We start from the raw sequence: 23,022 nt of genomic DNA, 5'->3' as shown, positions 1-23,022 counted from the left end.
ACTGACCCCCCCTCCCCAAACTGCCAGTAAGTGACAGACTGAATGCTACTCACCATCCTCTCTAGATCCCTCACTGCTCTCTGTCAGGGAAAAATCAGATGAAGGAGAATGGACCACCTTGTTTTCTACTAACTCCTCACTCTGTCAAAACAATTAAAAGTTCTAAGTACTATGTACCATCTCAAAAAATTAATATCTTTTTGTTTCCTTCTTTTTTTTCCCCACAGTATAGTATAGGTCAATTTAAATACAGTGGTTACAGATTTCCACAAATAGCTTCCCCTACATGTACTCCAAAATGGTGCTCAATTCTTACCAAGTAAAGAGTTCAAGAATCATTTCTATGTATGAAAGCTGGGTATATAAATTCTACCTATAAGTAACACTTTTGCAGTTTAACATGAAGTTTGCCAGAAGCCAATATGGCGATTTTATCAGTTTCACCAAGTACAGTATATTATGCTATGAAGTCACAATTAGTGTTCCAGATGGAAATAATCTGTCTAACACTAGTAGTAAATTACTTTTTGGGGGACCACCATGTCATATTGAAGTTCATTTATGTTATCCACCTCCCAAGTAAAACACAAGAGGCCCAAGGGCCTTCAATCGCTCTTCTGATAAATTGTACAACCTATCACTTCTAATTAAAGCCTCTAAGTATCCTGTATATTAAGATAAAACCTTAAAATTCCAAAAATAGGTCATAATGACCTACATTTTGGTTAAAACACTCTGAGAACCCAAGATGCATCAACTAATAAAGTTTGATGATTCTAAGCCCAGTACTATCTTAAATATTCAGAAAGAGCCTTGAGATCCCAAAAGTAGGTCACGGTGACCTATTTTTTGGAAAAGACACTCCAAGACCCTGAAATACATCAACTGACAAAGTTTGATGATTCCAATTTTCTTATATTTTGAAATATTTAGATATTGCCTGGAAATTCCAAAAGTAGATCACTATGACCTATTTTCTAGTTGACATATTCTGAGGATTAAAAATACATCAACCAACAAAGTTTGATGATTTAAAGCCAATTACTACCTCAAATATTTAAATATAGCCGTAAAAATACAAAACAAGGTCATTGTGACCTACTTTTCAGTTTACACATTCTGAGGACTCAATATACATCAACTAACAAAGTTTGATGATTTTTAGCCAATTAGTATCTCAAAACATTAAAATATCATCACAAAATTCCAAAAGAAGGTCAAAGTGACCTACTTTTCAGTTGACATACTCTGATGACCTATTACATCAACTGACAAAGTTTATGACTGTAAATCAATTCGTACCTGAAATATTTAAATACATGTATAGCCATAAAATATCAAAAGTAGGTCACAGTGACCTACTTTTCAGATTATGTTTTCCGAGGACCCAAGATGCATCGACTGATAAAGTTTGATGAATCTGAGACAATTAGTACCTGAATATTTTTAAAAAGCCATAAATTTCAAAAGTGGGTCATAATGACATACTTTTAAGTTGACGTTCTCCGAGGACCAAGATGCATCAACTGACAAAGTTTGATGATTATAAGCCAAGTACCAGAAATATTTGAATATAGTGATAAAATTTCAAAAGTGGGTCATGGTGACCTACTTTTAAGTCGACGTTCTCCGAGGACCCAAGATGCATCACTTGACAAAGTTTGATGATTCTAAGCCAATAACTATCAAAAAAATATTTCAATATAGCCATAAAATTTCAAAAGTAGGTCATGGTGACCGACTTTGTCAGTTGACCTTCTCAGAGGACCTAAGAAGCATTTGAAGTTTGATTATTATACACCATAAAGTGTTCAAAATATGTCTCTAAAACAATTTAAAAACGGATGCCTGCAAAATTCAAAAAGTTGGTCACTGTGACCTACTTTTTGATAAATATGGTTATAGATTTGTAACTTTGGATAATGCTGAGTTTCGAGATATGTCTGGCTATAGATTTGTAACTTTAGATGATGCAGAGTTTGAGATTTGTCTGCCTATAGATTTGTAACTTTGGATAATGCCGAGTTTTGAGATATGTCCGACTATAGATTTGTTACTTTGGATAATGCCAAGTTTTGAGATATGTCTGACTATAGATTTCTAACCTTGGTAGATGCTGTCAGTGAGGAAGTAAGATCTGGTTGTTTGAGGCTAAATCTCTTCAGTTTTAGCTCTGGCTTCTTTGCCTCTCCATTACTTAGGGACAGAGATTCTATATAAAATAAGGAAAAAAAAACTGTCACATAAATTTGTAGTCTTATTAAGTCTGCAATCACTGGAATTGGAACTTTTTCTTATTTGTAGACTTCATACAGGAAATCATATGATCAACTATTCTTGTTCATTTGTTTCTGTTTTGTTCTGGTCATCTTTACAGTACACATATTTTCTTCCTAAATAATTCATTACACTTAATATTGACAATACTGAGGTATTACAATTAAACAATTTTGTTACTGATAACATTAACAAATTAAATTCTTGATTTGTAATATATACAAAAGTGCTGAAAACATTTCAACTAAACAAGTATCTTGTATTTGTGCACATTTATATTTAAATTTGTCTCACATTTCCCACGCTTCTAATTGTGTTTTCTATCTAATAAGAAAGACACCTGCATAAGTAAGTTACTCAAATAAACAAGAATGTACTTGAAATATTATACATCTGAGTGTTTTTTCTACATGGAATTATCATTGTAAATTAATATATAATTAATAATATATTAATAATTAATAATTTAAGCCACCTGCAACTTGTTAGTATTATTCAGTTTATTGCATGTGAAAGATTACTTATGGGAACATCTACCTCCAATTGTGTGTACGAACACATATATCCAATGCTTATAAGGAAACTGCAGAATATCAACAACTGACATCTAGTAAGAGATGTCAAATGATATCTAGGGATGTCAATTGCACTCAGATAGCCTAGTAGAATAATCAGGGACTTAAGTCGAATAATTATCAAGTACTCATTAAATTATTTTTCTCATGTCAATTTAACTTTATGTCTTTCACAGACTGCTTCTGCAACATTTAAATCATGCTACCGTCACAGACAGCATATTTCTACATATTAGTGTTACTATTTAATAAATACCTGTATACTATTGATATATGAATTTCAAAAATTTTTACCGCACATTTTATCTACTGGTAAACAAGATTTATCAAATTAAAATGAGTTCAATTCCAGCTAAATTATACACCTGTGATTGGTTAGCATGCACTTAGAGTGTATTTATCAAAACATTGAAAGTTTGCAATAAATTTTAATAAATCAATGAAATTTTGTACAAACAACAAATCCAATCATTAAAAAGATGCAAGACGTCAAAAGAAATATTAAAGTATATACATCTATCTCCCCATTTACATGTATAAGTAAGAATGTACATATAATCATTTGATCAATAATATTGTCTAAAAAGTTCAATCTTAACCCAGATATGGCAAAACAAACCTCTGGATTTTCCTTTTTCCCCGGCCCCCTTATTTTTAGTACATGTATTTACTCAAGTCGATGAAAGAAAAATATTATCATATCATAGGCATATAAAGCAAACCAATCCGATTTTATAAATCACACAGTAAAAATAATACAGTAGAGCCTCATTTATTCAGACAGATTTGTTACCAGTCAAAATCGCTGGGATAGGTGAAGTGTCCGGATACTAAATTGACTTGATGTTAACTGTAAATTATACATCCATGACTGGTTAGCAGTTAAAGTGTACTTTTAATCAAAACATGAAAAGCTTGCAATAAATTTCAATTATGAAATTTTGTACAAACAACAAGTCCAATCATGTAATAGTGATTGTGTAAATTTGAACATGATTTTATAAATGTCAAATTTTAATGATATTCACAACAGAACACTGTAATGAATATAAAATTTTTAAAAACCATCTATCCAAATAAAAAAAGAAACAGGCAATTGTATAAGTTGAGATGACCAGATATAGATTAATGCTTGATACATGTATATATTAATATTTCTTCTAAGGTGACATATAGGCCCAACAGGCTAGGCATTTGTATTTTAATGAGTTTATGCATGATTGTTCATTTTGTTAAACTCGTCACTATAATAAACACTACTACTATAACAAAAAAATGCATTTTGTGAGAAAAATACACTGTTCAGATCGGGAATGCAGAATTCCTGATAAACAAGATGAAATAAAGATAAAAAGTCCCGTTCTCAAGAAAAATTGTCCAAAAGCTGAAGCATCCAGATATCTGAAGGTCCACTGTATACATTTAATTAATTTGGATATATGTAAGTCATGGTATAATTACTTAATCCCAAGCACCTATTTATAGGAAATATACAAATTCATACAAGGGTTAACACCTGATACCTATGACCATTTTATTATCTACTACCATCTATAACTGGTTAAGTTAGAAAAAACATAAAATTTATCCACACACAATTAAAATTTCATGCAAATGTGGGTGCAAATGTACAGCACTGGTACAGTAAAGCAGAGGCAACAATTATTAATTTGAAGGAATGCCACGTACATCTCAAAGCTGAACATTACACCACAAATAAACAGCTGTGATGCTGGTCACAGAATTACATACCACTTTTAATGACAAAAAGACCAGGAGTGCGAACTATCCGTCGCATTCGTAGTGTTGATTTACAAGCTGCTGGATGAAACAGATCAAACATATCGAACATCAAAATGAAAGCAAGACAGTCATGCAATGAGGACAGAAAAAAAATGAATTAAATAATTATAATGCAAGACTGGAAGTATATGATGTCTTCATGCCTCTCGTAACAATATTTGACAGAAAACAGGGTAATTTTTGTTTAAATAAAAGTACAACAATAGAACTGGGATAAATCATGTCACTGATGATAGGAAACTTAAAAAAAAAAAAAATTCATTTAAAATGTAAATTAATGAAGCAAAAGAAATTTACTAGCTAGCCAAGAAAGCTTAAGTGGCAATTTTAAATAATTTATTAATACAATGCGTTTAAATTTCACAAAAACAAATGAGCAGACTGACAGAGTTTTGAAGTTTACCTTCTTCTGTTGTTAGATCTTTACTGGGCCTCTTTGGCAGGTTGACCTCTGGTTGACCTATTCCAGCCCGAGCTTCATCAATAAGCTGGCGGGCTCGCTCTTTTAACCTTTTTTGCTTGTCATCAGTTTCCTAAAACAAGATCAAATAGGACACAATTTTATACATGCATACATTAAAAGAATTTTGTCAAAAAACAACTATCCCATCATTGAATATATATATAGACCTACAATTATAGTCATTTTTTTTTTTTATAAAAGTTTTACATTCAGTCCACTTATATACTGTAGATCACTATATTTTCACGACACATTATTTTCGCGAGATAGATATTTGATATTTAAAAGCGAGACTAAATTTTCGCTAGCTGTGGTTTCTGTTGTATATAATCCCTAACAAAAGAAATAAATGCGAGAATAAAATCTTTTCAAGCAGACAGACTCGCATAATTACACAAAAATAAAGTTCTCGCGAATAAAATGGAATTTACAGTACATGTACCTCAGACTCCTCTTTTTCTACCTCCTTTGCAGGAGAGCTTGGAGTTTCTCCAATGCCAGCCTCCTTTCTGGCTTGCTCTAACAAGAACTTAGCTCGTTCCTTCAACTCCTCTTGTCGAGACTTTCTGTCCTCTTCCTTTAATTATAAAACACATCAAGAAAATTTACACACACTGGTAGTAACTCTTGTCAGTGACTATATTTCATTCAATTTAACACAAAAATACAAAAAATGTTTTCCATTAATTATGTAAACATACTACCTTTGGCTTTAATACAGAGTCCAAATCACGAATATTTATTCTTTTACTGAAATGTAAGAAAAATTATGAGGATTAGACAGAAAAAGTATAGCAGTAACATAGTGGGTAATAATAGATTTTTCAAATAGATAGCATAAATTTGATTTAGTGCTTTCTAAATTTTTTTTACATGAATATATTAGCAAATGACACTTAGTGATGTACTTGATTTAGCAGTAGCTGTTTTCCGCAAAAGGTGTTAAATATAATACACATCCAAATGAAATATGCTAACAGTAATAAACACATATTGAAATCACTCTGTTTCCAATTTTTAAGAGAATTATTGATGATCAAATAGTGTAAATCACTTTTTATTCGTGAGAACTTTATTTTTGCATAATTACACAAGACATTCTGCTTGCGAAAATTTCATTCTTGCATATATTTTTGTAAGTATAGGTTTTATACAACAATACCCAGAATTCGTGAAAATTTTGTCTCGCTTATAATTACCAAATACAGTCAAAACTCGTTATCTCTAACGAGATCGGACTGAGAAAAACATCCGAGGGTTCAAGGTATTGAGGGTAAAATACTTTAGAAATCTGTGGTTAGGACTTCCAAATCACTTCGACATATTCATGGTATTCGAGATACCGAAGTTCAACTGTACATATCTCGCAAAAATAAGGTGTCACGAAAATATGGTGATCTACAGTATTGAAATGCTATGTTTTGTTTAGCATGTACATTTGCTATGCCAAAATCGTACCAAGGTTTTTGATACACGCTGCAGAACCCCCGTGGTCTACAATGAACAATGTGTCAAAACCTTCAGTACTATTTTTATAAAATATTTGCAAGAGAAACTGTTCATTTTCCAAATCAATTTCCTATTAAACTTCAATATTTAGCCAATGTTTCTACACTATTCCCTATCACACATCAAACACTAGTCAACTATGGATCTAAATGTCAACGAAAACCATGCATGGCTCTAGCAAAAATTCTTCAACAACAATATTAAACAACAACCCACCCCAACCAATCACCAAACCCAAAAAATGAATAAAAAACTATTTGAAAACAGTACGGTATCAAATATATGTGGAAAAACGAACAGGTAGTATCTACTATCAATGAGGTTGGCATAATACCACTTTCACTTTTAACCAAATTTAATATTTAGTACATCGTGTGTACCATAATATTTACTGAAGTCTAGGAAAATTTACAATGAATGAAGTATAAATTTATTGAGAGGAAAAATTTGTCAGTAACTTACGCTCCACCGGATTCTCTTTTTGGGGACACAGTACTGGAGGAGGGACTGGACGGGGTGGAGGCTCGCGACGACCGTCCACTGCCCTCAGACACAGGAGTCCCAGACCTGGGGGAGACGGGACTACCAAGTGACCCCCTACTACTGAGGACCGGAGACCCCAGGTCACTGAGGGGAGTAGAGGCTTTACTTCCTCTTTGAGGGCGCCACACATCCTCCTCCTCGTCAACAACAGGACTGGTCTCTTCCTCACTGGGAGAATTCACAGATTTATCTATCACAGAACTATCTTTGGCATTTTGGTTAGAGTCTAATGTCTTTGTGGGACTGGACTCTTTACTTCGACTTTTCCTCAACTCGACACTGGCACTCGTGCGGTCACTTGGAGTATTTTCTTTGCTATGTGAATTAGCGGGACTATTTTCTTTGCTATCCTGCTTGGCAGGACCATTATCTTTATTGTTTTTCTTGTTTTTGTCTTTCACTCGACTCGTTCCATACATCTCCCTGGTGATTTCACTTTGAGTATTAGCATCAAGGTCTCCTATAGTATACATACTCTCTCTTGTATTTGTACCTAAATCAAAACAACAAGTATTTAAACTACTATATGTGTACTTAAAAACTCGGGCTTCATATTTTAGCGGCTTTGGCACTAACAATGATGCAGTATTTCATGAATACCCTCAAGAAATCATTCATGAATACATGGAGCAAACTGTGTATGTAGTGCTAATTCATGATTATGTTAATCACTCCATATCCAGTTATTGCGCTAATTTTTTAAATACGTCGGTACATGTACAGTAAGTCAACTATACTTTTAGTATGAGTTATCCAACAGTCTTTAGATTATGCAGGTATTCAGTGTGCACAGTTTTGTTCTTAAGAAATAAGTAAGAAGGTTAATAAGTTCTCTGGAAAATGAAATTGGTTGGTCATGTGATCAAATCCTGTGAAGCCGGAAGGGCTTCTTAGTAGATTTGATCACGTACCAACCAAGTTCATTCCCAGTGAACTTTTTGACCTTGTTATTTATTACTTATACATGTATTTATATTTGAGACAAATATTCAAAATATTCGAAAATAGAAATATTAACAAATGGCCCGCTGTATCACAATGTTGTGACACGCAATGACCTAGAACTGATATTTTGCAATCAAGTTCAGAAAATAATTAAAGAACAATGATTGATATTGAAAATAATCTTACTGTTTTATGAGTTCTTTATATATGTTGAGCCAAAAGCGGCGGTATTGTCTGTTTCACTTTACATACTTTCAAAGGAATTTCAGGTTAAAATAGTATAAGCGTGATTTTAATTATTCAACCCATTCTTCACACCGAAGGAAAATCTAATGGACATCTGTTGATTGAAAAAATATCCATATGTTTTAAATACTTTATCTTTGTCATCGCCACCAAGCTGGGAGTTCCGAAATCAGTTTCACTGTGACAGAAATAGGTAAGCAAGATATCTCGCTGTGTGATTCGGTCACACTATGACCTCTGACCCCCTAATAAATTCATACAGAATTGAACATTTTTTCTTCAAGTATACCTATCTGTTGGACCTCCAGGGTCTGTCCAGTGAAGAAGGCTCTCAGCTGATGGAGGTACGTCATCACAGATAATTTATCAGGAACAGCCAACAGGACCATGTCAGAAGGTTCTATCAGACGTGGGATACCACACGCCGCTGCGGCATCAAATGCCTGGAACATCACAACACTTTTTACATGCAATACAGTTTAAATAGAGATTGTATTTCTAAGGCTATATTACTCAGGGCTGTAAATCAAGTTGTATTTTCAAGCTATAATTTTCAATGCTGTAAATACAACAGTAAGATAAGTAGCCTGATACTTACTGTCCTGTTGTTTCCTTTTATATCATGTGGAGCCAGGGACTTAAAGTCTCTAATAAAATAACAATATTCATATATTGTAAGAAAGTCTCTAATAATAGAACAATATTCATATATTGTAAGAAAGTCTCTAATAATAGAACAATATTCATATATTGTAAGAAAAAGTTACAGTGATTTTTTTTTTACCATGTGATTTATGTATGTAAAGGTGAAAATATAGTTGAAGTGGATTACACCAGAAGTCTCTGACAAGACTGTGGCTCTACTGGTTTTCACTTATTGTTGAAAAGTCGCACTGGGACTTGTGGCACTTTTTTTTTTACATTTAGAGGATTATATACATGTACTAGTACCAGTATCTCTCTGTTTTCTAGACTTGTACAAAGCTTAATTAAAGTATATCATTTTGAAAAAAAATCATAAAATATTCTATTTATATGTTCATGGTAATATAATTGATAGAATTTAAAAACCAATGAATAGATTGAGTAATACACATAAAACTGTAGGAAATTCTTCTGAAATAGGACTATAAGTGTTGTAGGAGTAGAGTTTTTTTAAAAAAAGAATTTCAGACAATATTCTATCAGTTACCACAGAGACAACATTCAGTGAAGTTAAAAAGCAATATGAAAAATGATGTACATGTATCTTGATATCTTTCATGTACTGGTACCATATTTTACTGAAATCCGACCAAAACTGTAGACTGAGTTGCGTTTTGAGAGAAATTCAGACATTACTCTAGTTTTAGTAAAATGGCAACACTATTCATCGAAAACAAAAGCTATCTACAGAATTATATAACTTTGTGTAGTCTTCTTGTGTAACATGTTTTACCAAAATCAGAACAAAACTGTAGGCAGGTATTTCTTTCAAGTGAATTTAAAAGAAATCTAACTTTTTAATGGTAATCTTGACATTAAGGTTTCTAGAATTTCTAAAAAGAACACCTATTTTAAGTAACCATGACAACATTGTTCATGGAAATCCAAAATTGCTAATGAGTATTTTTTTTTTTATTTCTCATCAAGACATTTCAAATTTCTTATTTTTCATTTTTCAGTGGTGCTGAATTATTTAAAAGCTTCGAAGTCATAGGAATTTTCTAGTATTCCTGCAATATGTCTCTAGTGCAACTTTCCTTTAGTTTGACTGACTTCCAGTGGAACAGAAAACTCTAATCCAATATTTTTTTCCCCGTGAATAAAGCACGACTTCAATGATTGCAATTTGTACCAACATAACTCCTTAAATTTGCCAAAGAAAACTTCCATGCTTGGTGAATGTTGAAATGTTAGAATACTTAAAGAAAGGGGCAACTGAACGTTGGTATACAGTACTAAACAAACATATTTTGACCATAATAAAGCATTTTTCAACATCAATATACATTCTTTAATATCACATTTACTTTGCAATAGCTTTTCTTATGGCCAAACCAAACTTACAACAAATCTGGCTTAAAATGATGAATGATAGCACAAAAAGCCATTCCATTTCTCCAGGATGTGGTCAAGTTTGTAACCTTGACCCCTTTATAACCTTTGGTAACATCTTTGCACCATTCAAGAAGGCTCTTACTTGAATCTGTACTTCGTGAAGGTGACTCCATCTGAAATATTTCATTTCTTAACTAGGATTAATTCATAAACTGCTTTAAATTCCAAAATATTTGTATAATCACATTTCACAATTTCTTTACTAATTATAATGGTTCTTTTTTCAAAAGAAGAAAATAAACAGAAATATCTAAATATCTCTCTCGCTTTGAAAATGGTATTATCATCTCAATGCTGGTGTAAGCATGTTGTGAGACGACTAAAAAAGGCATTCATAGATCCAATTCTCCCCCCCCCCTTCCCTACACAGGACCCTGATGTCTAGTATTCTCTGTTACCTGGTTAGTATCCAGTGGTTCCAGCACCTTCCTTTCACTTTCAACATCACTACTATTATGCTGTGGGGACAGTCTATTAAAAATTCAGAACATTTTCAATCTACTTGTATATCAAACTAAAGTAAATACATATAAATACATGTATAACTTCATTGTAAACTCTCTCTGGTATGCAATAAAGATATAAAATAAATATATCCAATATACTACTATATGGTTTATTTTTCATCAGATTGGTTACAGATATATTCAGTTTATAACAATTTGTTAAAATTTATTGTAAGGGTAAGAAATCCAGCAGTATTATTTACATGTAAATCTTTGAGATCACCCCTATCAATTCAAGCATGCCAAAAATGCCAAATTAAGGCAAATTCTCTGAAATATGATTTATGATTGATTAAAAACTAATTTCTTACTGCCTAGAGGGACTAGCATTGAGGGAGGAACTGGCTGACGTATCCAGGGACTCTGGTGGAGGAGTTATTGCCCTTTCTGTGACCTTCCTTTGTTCCTCTGGGGATGATGGAGGTGTGCCTGTGTACAAAGGTCTTTTTGTGTTAGAAATTTCACTTTTAGCCCTCACAGATGGAGGGGGAGGGGCCCGTCTCTTTTTGACGGGAAGAGTATTTGTTTTCTTTTCAGGTTCTACAGAGTCTGCGGTTTCAAAGGGGTTATAGGACTGACTAGTTGTTAGAGCAGTTGAAGAGTCATTAGTAGAGTTTTTCTCATAAAAAGGGTTAGTGGCACTATCATCTTCTTCATCATCGCTTTCATCAAAGGGATTCAGAGAAACTGGTTTCTTTTCAATTGAAGGCTCTGAAAGGCAGAGAAAGTTTCAAGAGTCAGACAGCCTGAAGATTAAAAAAATTAAAATTAAGAAAAAATTAATAAAATGAAGACTTAGATTTTATAATGCTTTGAAAACAATCAATAGTAGATTTGGTTTATCAAGAAAACAAAATATAAAATTAGGGGGAAAGAAATATTCATGCAAAATTTGACTATTAATTTGAGAAAAAAAATAGATTCAGAAGCATTACTATGAGATAAAAATACAAAGAAGATTTTGTTACATTCTAACACAATTCATGGACCCCTCAAAAATTCACTCAATAATAATGATTACTACACAGTTATAGTATTTAGGAACTGAAAGGTTTTTTTTTTAATTTTACATGCATTTTAAAATCAAAGAGACAAAAATATCAAAATTCATAGCATCCAAAAAAAAAAAAAATGCAAGAAGAGATGACGCAAATCAAATTTGCAAATCAAGATAACATAGAAAGAAATAAAGTGAAATAAAGCCAGGCACACGATACCACAGAATTCATCACAATCCAGGTCAAGGTCATCTTCAAAAGGATTTCCAAACGGATTACCATCATCGTGACTGCTGAGCTTGGATATATCCGATGCAATCTCGGAGATTCCGGAGGAGAACTCCTTACTCGTTTCTTCTTCTTCCTCCTCAAGGTCGTCCATGAGGGCGATGTCAGTCCTCCCTATACTCATCAGACTGGCCACAGACTGCATGTCCTCATCACTATATCACAAATCAATAGAATTATATAGGGGAAGTATGGAGATATTCGTAAATGTCTACTGGACTATACTTACTTAAATTTTATTGTATTTATAAAGCAACTAACACAGTTAGATACACATTTTCACTTAAAAATGACTACTTAGAAAGTTCCATAATGTTTTACACCATACTTTCTTAAAATTAGCATGAAAATTGTTGTTTATGAAAAAAAATCACTTTACTAAACAAGTACTCTAAAACATTTTTATGTATTTATTTTCCATGCATGTTTAAGATATAATGGAGAGCATAAACTGTGCTGCAGTATGACTTATCTCACTTAACAGTGGCAAGTTTTACCTGGTATGTGGTTTATACAGTGGTATGACTTACATGGCCTTTACAGTTGTAAGACTTACATCAAGTTAAAAGTAGTATGACCTCTGGTTTTTACAGCAATAAGACTTTTCTGACTTCCCAGCAGTAAGACTAATGTGGCCTTTACAATGGTAAGACTTACATGGGATTAGGGGCTGTAACTTATGTGGCCTTTACAAAGATAAGTCTTCGTTGGAGTGGGGAGGAGCATAAGTTACGCAGTACAGTGGATTGACTTTGGTGGCATTTACAGCAGTAAGACTGATGAAGCCCTTACAGACATAAGACTTACTTTGGGAAATATGACTTACGTTGCCTTTCCTTCTCTAAGAAAGAGACAAGACAGTGTAAACTGTAATGTAACATTGACAATCTTCTTTGTTGTAGGCTTCAGGGTCAGCTTCATTGTGTGCTGGGTTGGAACAGAGGAGGCAAACTCCTTCATGTTGATTGGTCCAGTGGCCAGAATCTTCCTCCTCCCAGCACGAGATTGCTATTAAATTGAAAAAAAAAAGAAAACATTTTTAATTTATGTTCTGTTACTGGACTAGATTCCTAGAGAGCACAGGAGGTATTAGTGCATTGTTAGAGGAAATAAGTAAAACTCATTGCATATCTATGATTCTATTTTTGAAAAATTACAATTTACTTAAAAAAATAATTAAGTAAATTTATTAATCTAAAATTCTTTATATTTCAAAAGTCTTTCAACTGTTCTAAATATATGTTCATGTTTCAAGGTTTTGTATACTGTGAAATCACTAATTTTCGTGGGGGTTAATTTTCATTGTTTTCGAGGTACGAAGAGACCCACGAATTCATGTCCACCACAAAACTTAAAATTTCATTTATATAACTACTCAACACTTCTCCAACCACAAACCAATATTTTTTCTCAAACCCCGAAAAGTTGACCCAACGAAAATATGTGATTTTACAGTAATTCTTGTAAAAAGATATGGTAACATAAAAGCAAGATCCTGTTACCAAATAAACCAGAAACCAAAACAATTGCTTTTTCAAAATAACTATATATGCTCATTTTCTTTATCATTGACATGTTAACTTATTCCAGTACAGACTTATCTCCCTTAATGAGGACATCTTTACATTTGTAGAACAGAAAGATTTATATACCGCTAACATCTTCATTTACTACAATGAAAAAATCTCCCCTATAGATAGTTTTCAGTAGGCCCAAATTAGCAAAAGTTATTTCCCATTGGCCGCCATATTGGAGGTCAACATGCTCATATTCCATCATTATTCAACCAACTTTAACTTTTTATACTGGCCATTGTGGGGTAAGAAGCATTGTTTTTCTGAAAAATAAACATTTGTTAAAGCCTCCTTTATTTCATAATTTTTATTCTATAAAGATTTTCTCCAAATATTTCTGCTACACCCTCTTAGATTTGGTAAGACAAAGAGGAAAAATTACCAGGTTGACCACCAAGATGGCGGCCAAGGGAAATAACTCGGAGAAAAATTCTGTCATATGAAAACTATCTATTGGCAACTACTGAATAGAATTATCTCCATTATCAAGGACACAGAATGGTACAGACTTATCTCTCTTACTGAGGACATCTTCAATCTCTATACATGTGGAACAAAACAGTTTTATTTCCCTTGTAGCTAAAAATACCAATCACTACTGCACTTACATCTCTTATTATAAAATCTTTTCACTTTCAAGAGTACAGACTTATCTCCCTTACTGACAATATCTTCACTCACAAGAGTACAGACTTATCTCCCTTAATGACAATATCTTCACTCACAAGCATACACACTCATCTCCCTTATTAGCAATATCTTCACTCTCAAGAGAACAGATTTATCTCCCTCATTGACAATATCTTCACTCATAAGAGTACGGACTTATCTCCCTTATTGAAAATATCTTCACCAACAAGAGTACAGACTTGTTTCCCTCAATGACAATATCTTCACTTTCAAGAGTACAGACTTATCTCCCTTACTGTCCATATCTTCACTCCCAAGAGTACAGACTAATCTCCTTTACTGACAATATCTTCACTCCCAAGCATACAGACATATCTCTCTTATTAAAGACATCTTAACTCACTATAAGACAGAGGAGATTTATCTCCCCTACCACTAAAATCTCCATTTAGATATAAACTTCATCCATCAGAGTATTATTATTTTTTTTTCATTTAAATCAAATTGTTCTATGGACTCTTGGTGTCTCTTAAACCAAAAGAACACTAAAGTACAAATTTTCTTCCTCCCACTACAATACACATTTATCTCCCTTAGAGCTTACATCTTCAATCTGGAATATCCACTCTTTGTCTTCATACTCCACATGCTGACTGTCTCGGAACAAGGTCACCTGGATCTCGATATTCTCAGGAACAGTCCATGTCACCAAGCCTCTGTATGGATTCCGTATGGTGGGCTCCCATGTGTGAAGCTACAGAAATAACCAATTTTAAAAAGTATAAAATGCTTCACCAATTTAAGCCAATACACAAACAAGCTTTCATTGAAATATTTTTCTGACTATAGCACAAAAAAAATTGGGCCACAATGTGTACACAATTTGTACTTGAAAATTTTGGCCACAATTTTATCCTTAAAATGCAAAGGAAAAAATTTTATACAGCTTCTTTAAAATTTACACAGTCATATTGCTTCTAAAGAGTTATGTGCCCTTTGCTAAACTAGCTAAATTTTCCCACAGAAGCATAGAGTGACAAGGGTAATATTTAATCAACATTTTCCATTCTGTATATGTTTGTATCTTTAACAGTTAACACACCAAGTGTACACTAGATCTGTCTGTCAATTACAATAGTGTCTCATTCAATATAAACTTCCTTATCATCTCAGGTTACAATACAACATCAGACGAAATACAATCACTGCTACAATATCAGTTAAGAATGTAGACTACATGTATATCTGTGTTGGATTTCAAGGTCACTCACCTTTGTTGACCTGTGTCTGCTTCTTCTGGTCCACACAATACACAGCTTGTTAGGTTGCCTGCAGAGAAAGTCAATGTGATGAAAAAAAAAACACTCTATATTAAAAACAAACAACATCCTAAAAGTTGTAAAGGCATGTTATATACCTTGTATATTGAAGAGTATAGAAATATCTGAAGAATCCATGAAAATATAGTTTTAACTTAAAGATATCAGAAGTTGTGAAAGTATTATCACTAGAGAATCAACTCCCCCTATTTATCTTCCTCCTTCACAGCCCCCCCCCCCCCAATTACTTTTCCTTATATATATTAATATTTTGAAGCACAGAGAAGATTGCTTTCTAGCTGTCATAGCTCATGATGCATAAAGACTGTTACAATTACATGTCCATATTTTACCAGTATATTATGCATAAATTCCCTTTCTTTATAAACAAATTCCAAGTTAAAATTCTCATGAACTACAACCAGTAAAGAGGAGTATTAAAGTCAGATAACCCTACTTCAAACTAAAATGGAAAAATAAACCCCTATATATTAGAATACTAGAAGTTTCTCAAATGGGAGTTTTAAAAGTTTAAGAGAACATGAAGCATTTCACCCAGCCATATCTTCATGTTGTGCTTATAAATGCAGTTTATGATATGTAGATCAAATTCTACATTAATAAGTGGATAAGTGGATTAAGTGGATTAATAAGTGAATAAGTGGATCAAATTAGAGAAAACTTTTTTCAATTTTGATAGAGATTTGTATATATGTACTGTATACAATCCCCCTGAAGGATCACCTGCAATTACAAAAAATAATATTAATATTTTGGAGCTTGTACAGAAAGATATTTTTCATTTTAAAGATTTAGGAAATATAATGCTTTGTGGAGATTTTAATGCTAGAACAGGAAGCGCAGTTGACTATATATTTGATGATAACATTCAATATTTACCTTTATTTGAAACATATAAAATTGATAATGATATTTCCAACAGAGTTAATAGGGACACTTGCATGGATAAAAGAGGAAAAGAACTAGTAGATTTTTGTATTGCAAACCAACTCCGTATTATGAATGGAAGATGTTTTGGTGACATCTTTGGAAATTTCACTTGCCACAATTATCATGGCAGTAGTGTTGTTGATTATCTTTTAACTGATGAAGAAACTGTACAACATATTTTGTTTTTTGAAGTATCAGATTTTATTTCCACATTATCTGACTGCCACTGTATGTTGTCATGGAATATTTTTTCTCAATATAGTTCTACTAATAGAGAAAATAGCATAGATAATAATCAATGCAAGACCCATTCATCCTTTAAATGGGGAGAAGACTCTGCTATAAAATTTATAGAAGCATTACAGTCCCAAAAAATAAAAGACAAATTTGATAACTCCATGAGCATCAATGACATAGAGTCTATAGAATCAAGGGTAAAAAGTTTAAAAGATTCCCTGGAAGCTGCAGCCATTATGTCATTAAAACCAAATTTACCTAAAAATAAAACATGTAAAAGTAATAAAAGCCCTGCTAAACATAAAAACAAATGGTTCGATAATGAGTTGATACATATGCGTTCAAAACTAGTAAGGAAGGGACATTTATTTGGCCACAACCCTAGAAATATTTATGTTAAGAATCAGTATTATAGAGCATATAGAATTTATAACAAACTACGAAAACAAAAATTTAGAACATATCATTGTAATATTATTAACAAGCTAAATACTTTAGGTTCAACTGATCCAAAAAAATATTGGAAACTTATAGGGGAATTAAGAAATGGAAACAAAGGCACAATTGATACATCAATCTCTAATAATGATTGGATAAACCACTTCAAAAAATTGAATAAAACTCATGAGGATTTCCATGATCAAGATCAGTTTCTCAAAGACCAACTAAAACAAACTGAGGAAACATCTACGCCCATTTTTAATGAACTTGACTACAAAATATCTTTGAATGAAATAAATAAAGCAATCAGCAAACTAAAAAATGGTAAGGCAGCTGGGCCTGACAGAATTTGTAATGAAATGCTGAAACATGGCCAAATGTTTCTTATACCAGTCTTACTGAAAATCTTTAATGCTTGCTTATCTCTTGGCTATTATCCTTCTTCATGGTGTGAAGGATACATTACTCCAGTATACAAATCTAATAACACTAATGATCCCAACAATTATAGAGGAATCACAATTACCAGCACAATTGGCAAACTTTTTAATTATATTCTTAACTCAAGACTAGATAAATATTTACAATGTAATAAAAAAATCAATCCATGTCAGATAGGATTTACAAAACAAGCTAGAACTTCAGATCATGTTTTTGTTTTGAAAACACTTATTGAAAAATATTGCAAATCAAAACAAGGGAAACTATATGCTTGCTTTGTTGACTTTCATAAGGCCTTTGATAGTATAAACCATGCTGGTTTGAAACTTAAACTATTAAAAGCAGGTATCAGCACAAAATTTTACTCAGTTGTTAAGGAAATGTATTCTAAAAGCTATTCGTCTATTAAACTGGGTAACAAATTAATTGGTCACTTTCACACATACAATGGGGTTAGACAAGGCGATAACTTAAGTCCAAACTTATTCAAGATTTACCTTAATGATCTACCTAATTATCTATCAAATTCTGAAAGTTTTGTAAAATTAAACAATGATTCATCTACATCTATTCATTGTCTCATGTATGCTGATGACATGGTGCTTCTCTCCCCCACTGCTGAAGGTCTACAAGAAAAACTCAATATACTAAATACATACTGCAAGGACTGGTGTCTCAAAGTTAATACACAGAAAACAAAAATTATAGTCTTCAATTCATCTGGCAAGCACATCAAAATCCCCTTCCATCTGAATAACAACAATATCGAATGTGTTAAACAGTACAAGTATTTGGGTCTGACAGTTAATGCATCTGGAACACTAACTAGTGCTAAAAATGATTGTTGTAATAAAGCAAAGAAAGCCTATTTCAAACTTCAAAAAGACTTTCTCACATTTAATCCATCAGTTAAAACTGCTTTAAATGTATTTGACCACACTATTAAACCCATTATCCTGTACGGTTCAGAGTTATGGGTTTTTTTTGACCCATCAACTTCCAAATTTAAGAGAAATCCAAATATAACATTAGATAAAATATACCAAACTTTAGAAGGCGAAAGTTTGCATCTTAAATTTTACAAACATTTATTAGTGGTTCATAGTAAAAGCAGCAACTTTGCTGTAAGATCTGAGCTAGGACGATTGAATGTACACTTTGATGTCATTAAAAATATGTTGTTATATTGGCATAGATTAGAGAATCTAGATGGGGAATTTCCCTTACTTAGTGAGGCTTATAAATGTTCCAAAACACTACACCAAAATGGAGTTACTTCATGGTATTCTTGTATTAACTTCTTACTTAACCATATTGATATTAAACTTAGTGATGTTTTAGGTATGTCACTCCCACGGTTTAAAATAAACTTGAAAAGAATATTACTTAACTTCTATAAAATTACATGGGAAAAAGACAGGAATTTGCATAAAGAAGGTAAATTATCTACCTTCACATGCCTAAAGACTAAATTTTGTTTTGAACCCTATCTAGATATTTTAACAAACAATCAACATAGATCAGTCATAACTAGGTTACGAATATCAGCTCACAGGCTTAAAATTGAAATTGGACGATATCAAAAAATACCTAAAGATGAACGATTTTGTTCCCTTTGTGATCTCAAGGAGATTCAGGATGAAATTCATTTTCTCCTTGTATGTCCTCATTTTAGTGTACAAAGACTTGAACTTATAAATATTTGTAATAATAAATGTAAAAATTTTCAGTCCCTATCATATGATAATCAATTTCTTTGGCTCATGACTAATGAAGACCCTGAGATCCTAAGATCTCTTGCTAGATTCCTTGATAATCTACCTTAACTGAAAAATTTAAATATATTTGGGGATGTATATACATGTAGGAATGGCAATATATTATCTCTTCTGTTCTTTAATATGCATATATGTATCTTTCCAGCTACTTGACTATATGTTATTATTATATTACAATATGTATACTCGTATACATCTCTTGTAGATGCATTTATCAATGATTATACAATTAAGCACTGCTCATTATATTTAAGATCATGTTTGTTCTATCATTTGGATCTTCCTCCTTCTTTGTTTCATGTTTGTAAATCTTTTTTTGCTCCTCCGGGGGCTCAAATTGGACTAATAAATCTTGTAAATCTTGTATCTTGTAGTAAAATTACTTATTTTTAATAGGGTCAAATTTTTCATTAATTCACCAATTGAACACAGAATATTGCAGAACAAAATCAATTCTCTATGAAATACATATAATGTACACTGATGTTTATCCTTAAATTTTGTTTCCCATGATTTACTAACTCCAGTAAATGCTCCTGGTAACAGTTTATTAATTCTCAAACAATTTTGTTGTTTTGTTTTGATTTAAAACAAAAACACATGTGCAAAAGGAAATAACCACTCAAAAAATATCATTCATTGCAGTCAACAAGTACACCAGAAAGTACCAACTTTTTGACAATTCCCAAAATTCCACTCACCATTTTTTGGTACATTCCACTTCCAGTTCCTGGTATGAAGCTGTGAACTGGAATTTTGAGGCGTCCTTTCCGACTCTCTGTAGTCTCTTCCAGACACTCATCTTTAATTACATTGTCTGAAACAGAATATACATATAAATGTGTTTTTAATCAAGGATATAAAGGACTTACAGTATATGCTACAGCCAGATTGCAAAATATTGATTGAATTGTTAAGATGGATCAAGATGTGGCTATTGGCCAGTCCAAAGTAGCATATAATACAAAGAAACTAGGCAGATTAGACAGATACTTGCCCTTCCAAATAAATTATCAAATCAATGATTAAAGGACAAAGTGAAATGAAGATGACAACAGTACATGTACAGTGTATTTAAAATAGAAACTTCTGCATTTTGAACAACAATATATGTTGAACTTCAGTATCTCAAACATTGTTATCATATACCTAATTCTAAGGATACCGGTATGTCAATATGAGCTAAAAGTCCTAGCAACCTTTCCTTTATAAACTTTTAACTTCAATATCTCAAATTGCTGGATATATATATATATCAATTTTTTCACATGTTTTGACAATATACATGTAAATTAAATACCTTGGGACATGTAGAAGTGACTTAGAAGACCAAACATATCACTTTTGAGTTCCAAATTCAATATCTGGAACCCTCGAATAACCTAAAGTTTTTCAACAGTCCTACTTTATTCAAGATATTGAATTTTGATTGTACATGTATCAAATACCAATTACCTACACACATAAAATTTTACATTATAGATTTCAATGTCAACTCTATATGTATCACTGCAAGTCCCACATTTTTATGTCCATTCTATTTACTACAGGTGTTTGGAAATAGAATAAAAAAAAATATGTGGCTTGTGATGAAGCTCCCCATGTGGTATTCACAAATCTTCATGTTTAGTTAGCATGGTTATATATAGATCAATTTAATTCAAATTAACAAAAGGGATAAAACTAACTATAGGTGCAATGTACTAAATTTATGGTCAAAGATACCTCTCCCAGTGGTATTGGAAAACATTTATCATTTACAAATCAAGTCCAACAAGGAAAATGATTGGTCATCCATGACATGGCTTATCATGAATAAAAGACGTTCAAAATGTCAGCTAAAAGCATCACATCTATTCCAACAACATAGAAAAGGTCACCTAAATCAGAGCTTAATGACAGTTATTTTGATAAAAATATCTACAAAAATTATGCAAACTCTGTGGGGGTTACTGGGGAAAAAATATTTTTGTCTTTCAAGTGAAAAGCAAATACCAGGGGGTAATCATAAAATGTCATCAATTTTAAGGTCAAAGGTCAAGGTTAACATTAAAGGTTTTATTGAAAAACAACTCATTTTGATTCAACTACACAGAAGCTGGAAGAGTTTTTTTTTAAAATGTCAAATAGATTTTACATAGCGAAACTAAACAATGCAACAGATTCATGCAGAAGAGCATCTTTGACTGTTTAGCATTATGTCATGTGTATTGCACTTTTGATAACTAGTCAAATATTTTCCTTATCATGTGACTTATATTAACTTATGTACCAGATTATATGACATGATGAAAGGCATATGCATAAAACCATTTAAATTCTGATTTTGATAGTATTTAAAGCTAAAACATCTTGCTAAGCCACATCCCAAGACTTTCTATCAAATTGTATACACTGTCAGATACAGTTAGGTATCCATGCACTATATGTTAAGTATCTCTATTTACTATGTTCCTTCACAAAAGCAGCTTCAGGAAGTCCAGCCTAGGAAGTGAATCAACACAATTTCGAAAATGATAATATAAATACTTGATACAAAAAAAAAGTTTCTAAAACTTTACATTTAAGAGTGAATACTTATAAATGTTTATACATCTACTTGACATGTGTAAGACATGGATAATTTCTATCTTATTCACGCAGATTCATGTCAATGGCATATACATGTATGTACTACATGCTAGCTGCTATCTTTTTTTTTTTTGGTTAACCTGCTGTCATCGTAGATAAATGCACACTTCATTTTCCGAAAAGTAAAATAACTTCTGGAAATTTTCAAAGGAATTTTGTTGAAGTAGGTGTTTTACAATGAGGAAACCAATGCTTTGTTATCAAACAGGAAGGGTGCATGTAATTATACAGATTACGGATTTCTTTCTATAACTAGGAAAACTGGATTACATATCTGGCTTCACATGCTTGAAAGAATTCTCATTGAATATTCACAGTCCTGATAAGACAATTTTTGGTGTGGTCTACATTATGACTCATTCATAAACAGATAAATAAATTACATTAATCATTAACCTGGCTCAAAATAGCACGTCATGTACTTAAGTTGATTAGTAAGATTTATCTATATTTATCTATAGAGAGGTTTCCAGTCTAATTTACATCAACATTCCTTTTTAATCAAAATAATCTGTTTATCTTTTTTAATAACTGTACAGCTTCATATAAGCACACACAAAAACTCAGGTTGCATGAAAGTTAGGGATGCGCGATTTTATCGGAATACCGGTATATCACGATTTTTTATTGCGTGATACGTATCGTGATACGAAGTCTAAAATACCGGTATTTGGTACATAACTATAAATATTCATTTGTTTGTTCAATCTATTGAATGACAATTACAGGAAGTGTAAAAAATGTTGAAAACAGTTAAACAACTGCAT

The 23,022-nt window shown here is 32.3% G+C and overlaps 1 protein-coding gene across 3 annotated transcripts in view; it reads right to left on the bottom strand.

The window, feature by feature from the left end:
* The window catches only part of LOC133174681 (EH domain-binding protein 1-like), a 49,533-nt gene that overhangs the window by 25,518 nt on the left and 993 nt on the right, over positions 1–23,022 (bottom strand). Inside the window, exons 2-18 of one of the 3 annotated variants that reach the window (XM_061309770.1) lie at positions 20,326–20,441; positions 15,729–15,786; positions 15,062–15,211; positions 13,080–13,261; positions 12,185–12,408; positions 11,279–11,678; positions 10,860–10,932; positions 10,411–10,574; positions 8,960–9,008; positions 8,651–8,804; positions 7,090–7,663; positions 5,823–5,868; positions 5,561–5,695; positions 5,059–5,188; positions 4,605–4,673; positions 2,106–2,212; positions 54–141 (exon numbers count right to left, since the gene is read on the bottom strand). In XM_061309770.1, coding sequence (XP_061165754.1) covers positions 54–141; positions 2,106–2,212; positions 4,605–4,673; positions 5,059–5,188; positions 5,561–5,695; positions 5,823–5,868; positions 7,090–7,663; positions 8,651–8,804; positions 8,960–9,008; positions 10,411–10,574; positions 10,860–10,932; positions 11,279–11,678; positions 12,185–12,408; positions 13,080–13,261; positions 15,062–15,211; positions 15,729–15,786; positions 20,326–20,426 — 2,704 coding nt within the window. In that variant the 5' untranslated portion in view covers positions 20,427–20,441. The remainder of the gene's footprint in view (positions 1–53; positions 142–2,105; positions 2,213–4,604; positions 4,674–5,058; positions 5,189–5,560; positions 5,696–5,822; positions 5,869–7,089; positions 7,664–8,650; positions 8,805–8,959; positions 9,009–10,410; positions 10,575–10,859; positions 10,933–11,278; positions 11,679–12,184; positions 12,409–13,079; positions 13,262–15,061; positions 15,212–15,728; positions 15,787–20,325; positions 20,442–23,022) is intronic. The other 2 variants (XM_061309775.1, XM_061309781.1) reach the window with 2 other exon arrangements.

This window comes from Saccostrea echinata, unplaced genomic scaffold, assembly GCF_033153115.1.
Source record: "Saccostrea echinata isolate AGI-Se365-2 ecotype Australia unplaced genomic scaffold, CSIRO_AGI_Sech_v1 ptg000002l, whole genome shotgun sequence".
NCBI lineage: Eukaryota > Metazoa > Mollusca > Bivalvia > Ostreida > Ostreidae > Saccostrea > Saccostrea echinata.
The sequence above is the reverse complement of the archived record's forward strand: the minus strand, read 5'-3'. Positions and strand labels throughout refer to the sequence as shown.